We start from the raw sequence: 14,199 nt of genomic DNA, 5'->3' as shown, positions 1-14,199 counted from the left end.
CTTAAGATTGCTGTTTGTAAAATGATAGAAAGGTCATATTAGTTGCCATGACAGCCAAAGCTTACCAGTGTTACATGAGGCAGTCTGAGAATGAATGGCCAAGGCTGAGTATTCAGACAGGAAGGGCAACAAAAGGCTCTGATATTCCTTAATGTGCCTTGAGTATATATCCAAGGCTGTACTTACTTTGCTTGGCTTCAGATGAATATTTCCCATTCATTGTACAGCCAGTCATTGCAGTTTAATGAATAAGAATAGATCTTGAACAACTCCGCTTGGAGAGGTGATTACTGAGCCATGTTTAAACTTCTCCAACAGAGGGCAAATGATGGAGCTGTATTCCTGTATCTCAGTCAAACTCAGCTGTTGCTAATGAAGAACAGCTTGAGCAGTTCCTTCAATCTGTGACGTTGACGCCCAGCCAAAGACCCCAACTGGTGCCAGCGCTGCTGTTGCGTCCCGTCAGTGAAGTAAGTCAGTAAATCTGTCAGAGTTACTTTTTTTAAAAGCGCAGGATCTGTTCTGCCAATACAGGCATGCGAAACGTCAGGTAACCCCGACAGTAAATCAGAAAACAAAATGTAAGACTGTGTCTCGTGGTTTGTACACGCACAAATGCTCGTGCATTCATGGGTGTATATCTGTTCATATGCACAGACACAGCGAAGAGCGCGCAGACAAAAGCTGCAGAAGCACAAGCACCCACACACCCACCTTCACTTTGCTGTTCTTAAGCAAAGAGCCCGAGGCACAGTGAATGAGCGTGTCAGCAGTGTGGGATGACATTCTGTCGCACAAAGAGTGTGTGTGCAGACAGATGCCTCCTCAGCCTCCTCCTGTCCATTTACCTAACATACGCAAACACACTCAGATATCATTGTTGGTGTTTTGTAATTTGAGAATAGAATTTCTGTTTAAAAAAAAACCTTTACTCTTTAAATTTTTATCTCTGTCAATTTTGGCATTAAAAGACAAAACTGGTAGAAGATATGAAAATATAGCTTCAAAAGGTTACATCTGGGGAAGATCCTTATTAAAGTGAAGGGGGAAGCAGAATAGGGTACTCTGCACAGGTAGCTCTGTGATTGGCTGGCTCTAGCACCAGAGGATGAGAGGATGGGTAGGCAGGCGATGTGCCAGGGTTCTCCCCACAGTCACAGACACTCTAATTAAGGAGCACAGTGGGGAGAAAGGGCAGAAACAACAGCTATGCATTGTCACATAGTGATTTTCTTATCATGTCTAGTGCAAGAAAAGCTGCACATCTCTTATCTAATGGATATAAACACCTTCTAGGAGATGCCTCCCTGAGCTGCAGTCTAGTCATGGACATGGGATCAGCAGTCTTGGTGTTACTTTCAGTGTCTTAAAGAGGCAAAACAAAAAATTTAAATCAAGTTGTCCTAATACAACTGTGTAGAGCTTATTTTCAGTTACCAATTCATTTTATAATAACTCTTGCCTTAATGGATTTTTAGTCCTTTCACAATATTGCTCTGCAAAATTACTGATACATATTTATAGCTATCATTACATTTCTGCGGCATCCCCTATTCTGTGATGCCCAGATGGACCAGATGGACTGACGGGGATGGGAAATACCTGTAGAGAGGGACAAATAATCATTCATTTTTAATATAAAACCTGCTGCAGTAACCTCACTAAAACAAAAGCTGGAGGGTGTGTGGCACTTTGTTTCAGTTTAAGCAACAACACACTTTACATTTAAACAGCACAGCCTGGAGGCATTGTGTCGGGAGGATGGCTTCTTATGAAATTTATTCACATGGAATACTTCATGTTAAAATGTAGGTTACATCCACTGAACTGAAAACAAACACTGCAGTAGACATGTTTGTTTTATTTTCAGTCCATATTGCCTGTATAGACAAGTCACTCTCACATACAAGTTAGAGTTTCCCAGCTTGTATATAGTAATACCAAAAAAATGCTTGTTACTATGTAACAGGCAATGCATAGATAATAATAATCAATACAAAATGAAATGCACACATTTTTAGTAAGCGTGTTGAAATAAATATCTATATATATATAAACTAAAAGAATAAAATGATTAAAAGAATAATGATGGAGAAAACTGTTTGGATTTCACAGATAAATGTGGGAGAAATGAAGAGAAGTGAGGTAGGGATGGTAGGGAAGTTTGAGCAGATGGGTCCTGGTCTGCTTTGTGAGAGCAGCAGATGCCCTGAGATCCTAGACCACAGAAATGCCCCCAGACACTTACAGCAAAGCGTTAAAGAGGCCAAGCCCAGTAATTCCGCCTCATTACATCTTCCCTCTTTCTCACAGGAATAAAGGTTAATGTATTTCCTCAACTAAGTATTTCTGCTGGGAAAAAGACCAGGTGAATATTTGTACTTGGTGAATGGGAGCTGGTCAGACCAGTGAAAGGCAAATCTGGACAACTGGGATTTGTGTTGTGAAATTGGGATTTATTATTGATTTTGCTGATGATGTTGTCCATCGGTGTTCTTTATGGACTCTTGCTTTAGACCAAACATCCCCTGGTCAGACAACAAAAAATATATATTCATATGTAAAACCTTATATTTTGCTATTTGTTTTAATTTGTTTTTGCTAATGATTGCTTGGACATTAGTTTTCCTTTTAATATGTGACAACAGATGGCACTGTAAACAAAATAGTGCGATTAAAAAGACCATCCCAGAAATGATCTCTTCTGTTTTTTGTTTGTTTGTTTGTTTGTTTTGTCTTTAACCTTTTGACAGAGCCGTGTCATCTCCTCGTGTAACTACAACCACTCAGCTTCAACAGTATTTACACTCCCACCAGAGACTGTGGGGTCAGTGTGGTCAAACACAAGGTGATATCCCCACTTTATGTCAAATATAAAATGTCAGCTGCTGTGGGTAAAACTGCCCCCGTGCCCAGCAGAAACAGACGAGTTAATAAATGTAGCAGATGCTCGGCTCCGCTCACTGATCTTGGGCAATGAAGCGGGTGCTGCAGGACCGTGGGCATGCTGCATACCAAGCAGACGCCATCGCACAGCCTTCTCTGAGAAGAGTGTTACCCTCTAGTGGACCAGAGGGGTAAAAGCCAGGAAGATATTTCTTTAAAACAGGGAAAGAATCAGCACGTTAAATGATGCCCTCTTCCTGTATTCTCTTCCCTCCAACAACACCACATACCCTCACTCCTCTCCCTCTTCCCTCATAAAATATCCATCTCAGTCTCCCACTTGTTCACCAACCTGTGGAGCTGCATACCTAAAGTAAGTTTCTCTCTCCTTTTTTTTTAGTCTGATTAATTTGCCAAAGGAGTAAGAAAAAATACAATATATAAAATGCATAAATGCATTTAACTTACAGCATTTAGATTATTATTTCAAACTTAAAATTCCATATCACAAAAACATCAGCGTTTTACTTTTTTGGGGCGTTTATATTCTGATGCATGTTAACATGAGTAGGGCATAGGACACAGTGCTGTGAAAACATATTTATTTTTGCATATTGGTCACACTTACAGTATTGAGATTATCACATAACTTTTATTTTTGAATACAATTTTTAAACAATGACATCATTTATTAAGGGGAAATGCTCCTGACCTGATGTATTTACTCAGGTTATCTTTCCCTAATATTAAAATTTGTTTGATGATCTGAAACAGATTCGTGTTACAAATATGCAAAACATAAATCAGGAAGTGGGGGAACACTTTTTTACTGCACTGTACCTATGGCCCACTTATGCGAACATGCACAGTGACAGTGGTAAAATGCAGCAGTGTTAGAAACATCTCTGGGAGCTTTCTCTTTTCCCCCTCCACTCCTCTGCACATGCCCAAACCATCTCAGCCTCCCTTTCTCTAACTTTGTCTCTAAACTGCTCTGTCCCTCTAATATACAGCCCGATCTGGTCGCTCCCAATGAAAATCTTCTGCTCTGCTACCTCCAACTTGGCCTCCTGTCTTTTTTGTCAGCACCATTGTCTCCAAACCATACATCTCCCTTTCATTCTTGCTGCTATCCTTCGTCACAAATCACCTCTGAGTGCATTTCACTGAATATAATCAGAAATCAGGAATATTTAAAAAAAAAAAAAAGTTATCTTAAATAATATGCCTGGCAGAGTCTGGCCATGATCATTAATAATTAAAGGTTATAAATAGCATTAGAGCACTTTATTAAAAACATTATTACAGCCTAATTTTGGTAGTAAATAATAAAACATCTGGATCAGAATATCTGTGAACCAAACTATCCCAGATACATTCACAGGATGTTGCTGTCATGCTTTAGTTCCTGGGCAGCTAATAGTAGTAGCTGCCACATAAGCATGCAGAAAATACACTTCCCAAAACATTCCAATGTCACCATAAAACAATCTGAGCAATTTATATTTTGTATTTTTTCACTACAGGCCATATGACACCCCCCCCCCCCCCCCCCCCCCCGGCATCCATTTTATCAATATTAATCCAGAGAGGCAACACTGACCTCTAGTGGACATACATTTAACATGCAGCGTATGTCGCACACGGACACACAGATACTACACAGGCAGATACTACGCATGCAAATGAAATGTGACAGTCGCAGCCGGGGACCTGGGATACGAGCTTTCCGACCAGTATAAAATAATAATAGGAGTTACTTCCGCCTGCATCCCATAGTGCACACTGATGGGAGAGAAGTCCTCTTTCCCCCTGAATTTTTTCCATGCAAATGGCTGTTTAAAAAAATAAAATAAGTTAATAAATAATTATTTTAAGAACAAGCTGCTGGTTGTTAAATAAATTTTCCATTTTCTCCCGTATGAACGCAGATAGATTTGTGACGTAAAAATGAGGACGAATGACGAAAGTGCGTGTGCTTCGTCTTGATTGGATGATGCACGGCCATGTACCAGGAAGTGATGCAAACTCCGGCCTCTGAGTGGACAGATTTTTATTTGTGAGTGCTCTATAGAAAGAACCTAATCATAATGTATCACTTTCACTGCCATTGACACCAAAAGGCACGTTTTTAATAGAATATTATCGCAGTGATGAGCTTTACTGTATAAGATTAGCATAATAATATACAACTGTTCTCTGTTCTGTTTTGAAGAGGGAATACTGTAGACTGCCTTTTACTCTAGCCCAGTCCTATTCTGACATGTCATAGCTTACCTTTCAGTTAAAAATAAATAAATAAATAAATAAATAAAAAGATATAAAAGATGAGTGGGGACAGTTGCGACATGTTTTTCCACTTATCTCAGTTAGTCAGAGACAGTTTGGGCTGCACTGATCCAATTTGGATATATTAAGCGTATATCCCTGCTCTAATTACTTAAGTCCACTGAAAGATGAATATATACCTATCAATCACAATTGTATTTTAATCTATAATATAAGATGGGGCGGGGGGGTCACAAGCAAAAGCATGGTGTTCTGAAAATAAGCATTGTATTGCATTGTTGAGTGCATCTAAGTGGGCTGTCTGGGGTCCTGTCATGCAACCTCACAGACATCTGGTTACATGGTAAGGCTTGTAAAATAAAAAGACAAATAATGTATAGGCCTGCATCAATATACCCCAATTATCCACAATAATATTAGAAAACCACTAAACAGGAAGTCAGCTTTGGTCACATTACAATGCAGCGCTTTACTTACAAGTCTTTGGGTCTACCCATCTAAACACTGCTGCAATGCACACACCCCAGTAGCAAGTGTCTTTGTATAACTACTAGAGTGAAAGCGTGTCTGTAAAGACCGCAGGTACTTAGTTACAAAGTTATACAATATTTGTAAGAATTAGTTTGAATTTATGAGCAAGATTTCAAGGAGGGGAAAGGAGCTTAGCAAGCAGATCAACTTTAGTATCTGACTGTTTCATAACTGAAAGACAGGTTACAGGCCTGGAGCCTGGGGCTCGCTCGGGCCACTTCGGGGGTGGGGTGCCCTCGGCCTCTCGGCCTGGGGCTCGGTCACTCTGGCGCAGCTGGCTGCCGGTGGAGCTCACGGGCACTTCACTGCAACCCCCCCTGGCTTCTGCTCCACGGCTGCTGAGTGACCCCTCATCTGGGACTCTCCTCAGCTCTTTCTGGGACAGTGGCACGGCTGCCCCTCTGTTGGTCTTCCTTGGTCTCTTGTGTTCTGAGGGCCTCTGGATGTCTGGAGTTTGGATCTCCTCCATACCTGCTTCATGCCCTGGAGGACGGGGCTGTGGCCCCCCCACACCCTCTAGCAGATCATTACATGAAAGAACCTTTTAAAAACAAGCGCGTCCATGCTCACAGGTGTACACACGGGTGATCACACACACAAACTACACCCTTTTTGGCTCCTACCTCAAAGCACACTGTGCGCTGTCGATCTTACGTGCTGCACAATAATGTTTAATATTTAGTATTTACTGTTATATTCCCATAGATCATCGTGATGTTGTTTATTGTATTGCTCTCGTTTTCTTCTGCTTGTTTTCTTTTTTCTTTCTCAACAGGTGATCCAGGTGATCGATATATGTATTTTTTTGTCTGCTTATTCTGTTGGTTTTTGTTTTTTTGCCCTTTATCCCCGTCCCTCTTCTCCGCTGTTTTTCTTTCCCTCTTCCTTTCTCCTTTTCTTTTCCTCATTCAAGTCTGTCCCGTATCTAGCAAGTGAAAATAAAATAAACAATAAAAGATGAATCAAATAGACCATTACAGCAAGGCTGGGATGGTCAATTTGGTAAAGTAAATCCGTTGGGCATCTTTCCTCGCCTTTAGACAATAATTCTGATGGCAAAAGAACCAAACGGGACAGGCAAAAAGAAAAAGAAAAAAAAAGAAAGAAAGACAGGTTGCAATTCAGCTTTTTCCAAAAGCAATTCATGTTCTGCAGAAAAAAGATTCAAAATGCACTCAAACAGGTGGTGAACTCTGATTACTCATTCAGCCAAACACTAAGTTGTTGAATGAGTACTGAGCCATAAAGTTATAATGCATACAGCTACCAGTGGGGATCCATTATGTAATTCTTCCTTTTACAAGTTGATAATACTGGTATAACCATTGTGCTTCTCTTCTTGTAAACTGCGGTTCTTATTTGGGAAATGACAGGATACCTACAAGTGTTTTTCACTGAGGACTGTGTACATGTTCAACTTCACTACGGTGAAGTTCAATATTCAAACAAGCACAACTGAAAAAGTAGCCAATCAATTTGTAGAAGTGTTTTTAAAGCAGTGGTGTTGTGCATTAGACCAGCGGTCCCCAACCCCCTGGCCTCGGACTGGTACCGTTCCGTGAGTCGTTTGGTGCCGGGCCGCGAGAGTAGAGGCTCAGGTGTGAAATGTATAGTTTTCAGGGTTTTTATCGGTTTTCAGCGTTATTTTGTTATTGTTTTTATCGTTTACTCGGTTTTCCTTGGTCTTTTCACGTGTGTTATGAATAAATCTTCTTTTTTTCGGTACCGGTACTAGTTTTATTTTGTTGTATTTATCCGCGACACCTTAAAGGCCGGTCCGTGAAAATATTATCCGGCATAAACCGGTCCGTGGCGCAAAAAAGGTTGGAGACCGCTGCATTAGATGGTATAAAGAGGATAGAAGTTTGGTATCCAGGGGTTGTGAAAGATTTCTTCTATAACAAGCATGATGAGAGGCAGTAATCTGGACTCGTGCCTAACAAATCATCACTAGCTTGAGATCAAGTTGCCTATGACGCATCTTTTTTATTTAGGGTCGACAGTGAATATCCAAACATAACTCTTTATTCAAGTATTAAAATGTAAAGCACATTATTTTGAACAAAGTACAAGAGTCAACACAATTAGAAAAGCATAACTCAAACGTTTCCTTCACAATCAATGTGTAATACATGTCACTCCTCACACTCATCGCCTCTCCTCGGGCTCCTCCTTAGTTGTGTAATGCATAGAAATGTTTGCACAGTAGCTTTAGTAAACTACAATCCTGTGTCCCAAAAATATCTCAGTTGGTCCCTTAACTAAAATAAAGGGAATGACAACAAAATGAAAGTATCTGATGAACGGATCTGACCAAATTAACTAAAGTGGCCGCTAGCCAAGCAAGTTACTGCACTTAGCAAATCACTTTCACACATATAGACTGATCGGTTCTGAGGGGTTTTCCAGCATTTGGAGTACAAGAATGTTTATGGTGAAGCTAATAACATTATTAGCGTTAGTATACATATCTTCATGAGCTGTTTAGCATTTGCACTGAAAGCCAGATAGTATAGCTACAAACATAATGCCGCTTACCTATTAAATAACATCAAAATAAGCCCAAACTTATCAGGAACATCATGCTTGATTTTTTTTTAAAATCAAAAAATCAATGTAAGAAAGGCACAACAAAATGAGATCAATATCCCAGCCTAAATTAGAATTATTGTTCTCGCGCAATTTCTTTTTTCCTCTCTCCACCGTGTATTTTAGAGTACTTATTTAGATAAATTAATTGAAAACAGTTACCTCATTTTAAATGAGAAGATTAGCAGGCAAACCTCCCAGTTTGACAGGAACAGAGGCGTGGATATTTAAAGAGCTTTTGTGCCTATGATTTGGTTTAACTGGTCTATATGCCCTTGATATTTGACATCGTCATAAATCTGGTAATCAGAGTAGCACATTACTTACAACTGATGTAATGGGTTCAACACTTGGGAGACATCTTGAAATAACCAGCGTGACCAATGGGGAAAAACCCAGTGGGAAGTCCAAATGCAAGTTAAAAAGGTGCTGCTATGAGACATCATTGAACATTCTTCCTGTTAAAGCGAAAATGGATGAAGGGCGAAGAAGACACACGAATGAAGCAATTGACATCACCTTGTAGCCACTTTGCAGGGGTTTGCCCCGAGCACTCTCAAAAGAGGAAGCAAAAACCATTATTTCTACTTAAGTGAAAAACATACTTCCTTACCAAAGTGCCTGTGAGTGCTTTAGATTGCAACATCTTCAGAAAATCAATTCAGTTTATAGAAGCAGTGCTATCCTTGCGACATGAGCCATGTACTGACTTTATAACCTGGAATTAGTAACAACTCAACAAACATTTCTGGGGGGGAGGGGGGGCAATTCAACAAAATGTCTGCTTATATGATAAGATTATAAGAAATAAGATGATCCCCAGAGAAGAAATACACATTAATATAACATAAACGTTAACATTAAACTTAAGATTTCCTAAACAATATTAAGTACCATGAATTCTAACAAATCACAATGCTCTTAAATATGTGCGTCACATATCAGTCCCTGCTGCCAACAGTGAAAGCTGTAATACAAGGATGCACTGCATTCCCGAGTGTTTTCTTCCACGTGTGGCACTGGGATAAACTGAAAATGAGCAAACTGAGGAAGTGAACTAGTGGAATGATATGGGCTCTGCTGCAGCATTAGACTCCTGTTTGCTGAGGTCTTTGTCTTCAGTCATCTTTTAAGAGACGGGCAGTCTCAAGAGCAAAACCTGGAGCTGAGTCATGTCCACCGCAAGGACAATCAGAAAGTCCTACAAAATCCCGGAAGAGCCTGTCACTTTCCTGCCATCAGTCCGCAGTGATGCCCTTCTCTCTGAGCTCCTCTGTCACTCGCACCAAGTACGTGGGGTCAGGATAGCCGAAACTGTAAGAAGGAATAAAAAGGAATCACTGCGCCGGTATGAGTTCAAGTAATAGTGGCAACAACTGACAGCACTTCTCTGTCAAGAACATGGATAAGATGCGTCACTAGCTGTTCACCTGCAGCTGAAAGTGAGTACATACCAGCGGGGCCCGCCCCATATTGAGGTCTTGTGGTGAATGTCATTCCAGGTGATGACGTTTTGCATGCCCGTAGTCATGGAGGTACCGATGGTGAAGATAAGGCGCTGTTCAAAGGCCCGGCGTAGCAGGCCCAGCACACGGTTCCCCTCAGGGCTGTCAGGGAGGTAGGCCACGCGGTCTGTTCCTGGGTACCGCACACCCGGGTTGGGATGTTCTGGCTGTTAAGAGTTAAAGTGTGATGAGCTTATAAACGCATAAAAGGCTTTAAACACTCAAATGCCTCAGTTCTGGGGCACTGCTACACATCCAGGTCTTGTATTTTTAGCCATATTTGACACAGCAGGAATGTGTTTTTTATATAATCTATTACAGCTACTTTGTAATTTTGACAGTTTTCAGACAATCAGACAATCTTAAACCTTAATTTGATAAGAGATAAGTCACCTGTGGCATATTCTACCCCTTCTACTTGGTGTCTGTTTCCTGGGAAGGGAAACCCCACAAATGTGCAGATTATTTTTTCAGGGGAATTCCGACACCTGTTTAAATTTCCTACTGTGTGGAAACCAACTTTCATGTTTTCTCAGCTCAAGTTTGACGTTTACACAGTAAGACACAGAAAAGCTGAATACAATCTAGCGTGACAGGGTTTGGAGAGATTATGACCCTTATTATGTAGATTATCCTGCAACCTTAGAATAACCTTTTAAGGTTAATGAACTTCCCTCTGGAAACTGTAAATTTGTGGCTACATTAAAGGTCATTAAAGTCAAACAGCGAGACATCAGTCATGACAGAAAGAGTAAATATACGCATCAAACTGAGGAGAGAGACTGTCATCATATGTGCAATATGGTTTATTTTATGCTCTCTTACATAAATACACTCCTATTCTTAATTATTCACTGGAATTCTAATGATTAACAATGTTTAACAATCTGAATTATAAGTCCAACAGATTTCTTTACACACACAAAAATGATTACTAAAACTTTTCCCCCTGAGTTGCATCTACTGTCCGCATCTACTCACCGACTGTAAGCCAGGAGGGAAGCTGTAGATGATGCAGATACACCCATAGCCTTCATGGCCAGGAAGCTCCAGATCAGGATCTCGCTCTACAATCATCGAGCCGTTGGCAGGCTGATTCCCAATCAGCTGCCCATACACGAGCCGACAGACGGGACACGCTTTCTTCACTTTAAAGGCTTGATCCAGGCAACAGCGACAGAAAGAATGGCCACATTTTTCCAGGGTCGTCTTCTCCACTATGTCCCCCATGCAGATCGAGCATGTATTACTGTCCTCGGTTTCACCGTGGGAAGCCATGCTGGAGTCCACATCTTTCCTCTGGGCAGCCTCGTGGAGCATGACGCACGCCTCCTCGTCAACAGGCTTCTTTAACCTCTGCTGCTGTCTCTGGGAGCGCCGAGGCTGGGGAGGTGGAGGCTGGAGCAGGCTCCCCTCGCCGTTCTGCTCCAGGACTCCCACACAGGGCAGCAGAGCCCTCTTCCTCTTGGATCCCCCCTCCTGTTTGCTCATTTCTTTGCGGGCACAACGGCATAAGTCAATGAAAGCTTTTCGCGTCTCGCTGGAGATGGGTCCATCCATCACACCAGCCCCGACGCTCCTCGAGCCATCCACCGGCTGCAGCCGAACAGCACAGCAGCCCCCCCTCTCTCCTCGCCTAATGATACCAGCACTCATCCCCTGCTTGTGCTGGAAGTCAATGAGCCAGGGCCGCCCAGCTGCAGTCAGGTAATCCCACACTGCCTGTGAAACCAGCACCTCATCACTGCCCTGGCCAGCACTCACACTCATCTCATCAGAGGAAACTGCACAGAGAGGCACATGAAAGTCATCAGTGTTTGAGCAGCAGAAGCAAGTTCAAACAAAAAGTGTTGCACCACGCTTTTTCATAAGCATTCATCTTTTAATGAGACGTCGCCACAGGAGTCTTTTCACCTGTGCTGTTTTGTGCTTTTCTATATAATTTAGGCGCACATAAAACCACCATAGCACTCGCTGTGTTTTGCCTGCAGTGTATCTGTGCATGAGAAATTAATCTACGTCTATTTGCAGCGGATTCAGAAAGAAACACATAACAGAAACACATTCAGCGGCACTGCTGAAGACGTATCAGCTGTTCCCAAATTCAGACTGTAAACAAGGGAAACTTAATCCCGTCACACGCGCGACAACACGAGGGGGGGGGGGAAAGCTCACTGACAGCGGGGGCCACACGCAACAAAAACACTTGAGAGTGACACTTGTTTTGTGAAAGGGTTACCTTGTGATCCCATAAATTCCTTCAATCGCGAATAAAGCGTCCTGTTGAACAGAGAAAGAGAGGAAGAGACTGAAGCACTGGAATACACGTAATCACAGCTGCTCGCCGATATTTACACGGAGGCATTCTCCACCGCGGCAGCAGCGATATCGCAACATTAGCTTAGCCTCGCACACATTTAGCTTGAACATTTAGCTAGCCTAAGTGTCTCCACCACACCAACCCCTCCACCTCGATCACTTCGACACCTCACCCTTTGCCGTAGCTCGTCGCTGCCTGTCAGGGAGGTTTCTGGCTGGATTAAAGAGCACTGAGCTCCATCGGAGGAGGCCTGTGTTGTTGTAGTTATTAGTTATTGTTGTTGTTATAGCTGACGTAGTGCTGCAGTTAAGCTAATCTGTTTGTAGTCAAGACATGATTCACATCTCTGAAGGATTTAAAACGGACGTTTCCCAAACCCTGCGCCTCCTCTTGTCAGTCACGCCTGTGTTTGCCTTCCTCATACGTCCTTGGCGTAACACAGAGTAAATAGCATTTGTAGTTGCTCTTCTTATCTGGCTCCGAGCACACTAGCCGTGTGTCCGCCTTTTACAGTCAGATAATTTGTTTCTCCTCTTCATTCTGCCCGCGTGTGTCTGAGCTTTCTAATGTAACCGTGCCCTTTCTGTTTAGCGCGTGGCAGCAAACATTATTAAGGAAACTAGGACCTACGAGAAAATGTGACCAGGAAGCTCGTCACTAAGCTGACATGATTGGCTGACAAATTGTGTGTGTGTGTGTTTAATAATGTGATTCATTCTGTAATGTCATGATTATCAGCTTTTATGATAACAGAAGAATACATGGAGCATGACAGCTTCTATGTGATATTTTATTTATTAATGTCACAGTTTAGAATGTTCTATATACTACAAATAACAATACTGATATCTGTCTACTTATCTATCTAATCTAACTGGATATCTTATCCAGTTTAGGGTCTTGGGGGAGGATAGGGTACGAATGCACACTGGACACGTTGCCAGGGCTAACACAGAGTTAGAAAACAATGTAGTAAGCATATGCACCAGTAACAATATATTATTTGGAACATGGTCATCATTTACTATTCATCCTGTGGTTACTAAACAATGCAAAAGTCTTGAGCCATCCTTCATTTGTTTATATTTTTTTTATCTACGAGAAGAAATGGCAAATAGATCATATCTATTAATGTGCTTATTAGAGCAGCTATTTTATTACCAATATCAAAGCATTAATTTAAAAAAATCCCTTCTCTTATGCTTATAATAAGGTTACACGTTTTTCTTTTACTTGCCTGTGTTTATAATTTTTCTGAACAATAACCAAGATCTGAGATCAGGGTTGCATTAATGGGAAGTGACAGTAATCCGCCATCATCCTGTCATGAATTCACTCTGTCCTTAATGAGGCAGCAACACAGAGCCTGTTAAAGGAATTATTAGCCCTCACAGAGAGGAAGAGATAAGGCAACTCACTGCTTGCAGAGATGACTGAGGAGATACACCACATTAAACATCTGTTCGTTTTCATTACAACACTTTCTTGCCAATTTATCAATTAAACAGCTATTGAGTCTACAGACACCAATCAGCGTCTGTTCGTAGAACAGGAATAGAAAACAACAGTTTCCTATTCACTGTGATAATCAAGGTTTCCTTTAAGCCTAAATATGTCTTATAAAATACAGCTCAATATTATTAACCAATAAAAGTGAGCCCTTTGACATTTCTCTTATTTTATATAAATTTTACTTGTTTTTTTTAAGCTAATTTGTATATTAGTTCTGTTTCTTGGCGTTCTATCTTTCTGAAATAGATAGCTCCATTGACTCCATCATAATCAAACAGATCACAAGTAAACTTCTGACTTTAAAGATTTTTCCGGTGTGACAGGAATACATACGATCCTTGAGAAACTGGGACTGTTGTGGAGGTCTGCACTAAAAAGCTTGTAAAGAGATCAAATTAATATTGAGCAGAACTGAAAATAGCCTTTTGGTTCAGCCCTCTGCATCAGTTTCTCATTAATTAATTCCCACCCCTGTTAAAAAGGAACAAGCAATGTGCTTAAGAAATACAGTGTTTTTACAATATCACAGTCTCTAGCCTTCTTTTCACTTTATGTAGGTTTGTGTAT

The 14,199-nt window shown here is 41.3% G+C and overlaps 1 protein-coding gene across 3 annotated transcripts; it reads right to left on the bottom strand.

The window, feature by feature from the left end:
• Window positions 1-7,328: 7,328 nt before the first annotated feature.
• On the bottom strand, window positions 7,329-12,782 carry dtx3 (deltex E3 ubiquitin ligase 3). Of its 3 annotated transcripts, XM_085146014.1 has the most exons (5): window positions 12,293-12,782; window positions 12,040-12,080; window positions 10,782-11,584; window positions 9,750-9,967; window positions 7,329-9,609 (listed from the first exon to the last, which is right to left on the bottom strand). In XM_085146014.1, exons 2-5 carry the CDS (start codon window positions 12,050-12,052, stop codon window positions 9,534-9,536), a joined length of 1,110 nt encoding a protein of 369 aa, XP_085002140.1. In that variant the 5' UTR covers window positions 12,053-12,080; window positions 12,293-12,782; the 3' UTR covers window positions 7,329-9,533. The 3 variants fall into 3 exon arrangements, with proteins under 3 accessions (XP_085002140.1, XP_085002142.1, XP_085002141.1); XM_085146016.1 differs by lacking the exon at window positions 12,040-12,080; XM_085146015.1 differs by lacking the exon at window positions 12,293-12,782 and having other exon boundaries at window positions 12,040-12,222.
• Window positions 12,783-14,199: the final 1,417 nt, after the last annotated feature.

This window comes from Neolamprologus multifasciatus, chromosome 20, assembly GCF_963576455.1.
Source record: "Neolamprologus multifasciatus chromosome 20, fNeoMul1.2, whole genome shotgun sequence".
NCBI lineage: Eukaryota > Metazoa > Chordata > Actinopteri > Cichliformes > Cichlidae > Neolamprologus > Neolamprologus multifasciatus.
This window is presented reverse-complemented; position numbering and strand designations above follow the sequence as displayed.

Excerpts from the sequence above, each read along its gene's own strand:
- dtx3 (XM_085146014.1), bottom strand. Across the intron at positions 9,968-10,781 it reads TCCCTCCTGGCTTACAGTCG|CCAGAACATCCCAACCCGGG; the intron begins GTGAGTAGATGC and ends AACTCTTAACAG. Across the intron at positions 9,610-9,749 it reads ATATGGGGCGGGCCCCGCTG|TTTCGGCTATCCTGACCCCA; the intron begins GTATGTACTCAC and ends TCCTTCTTACAG.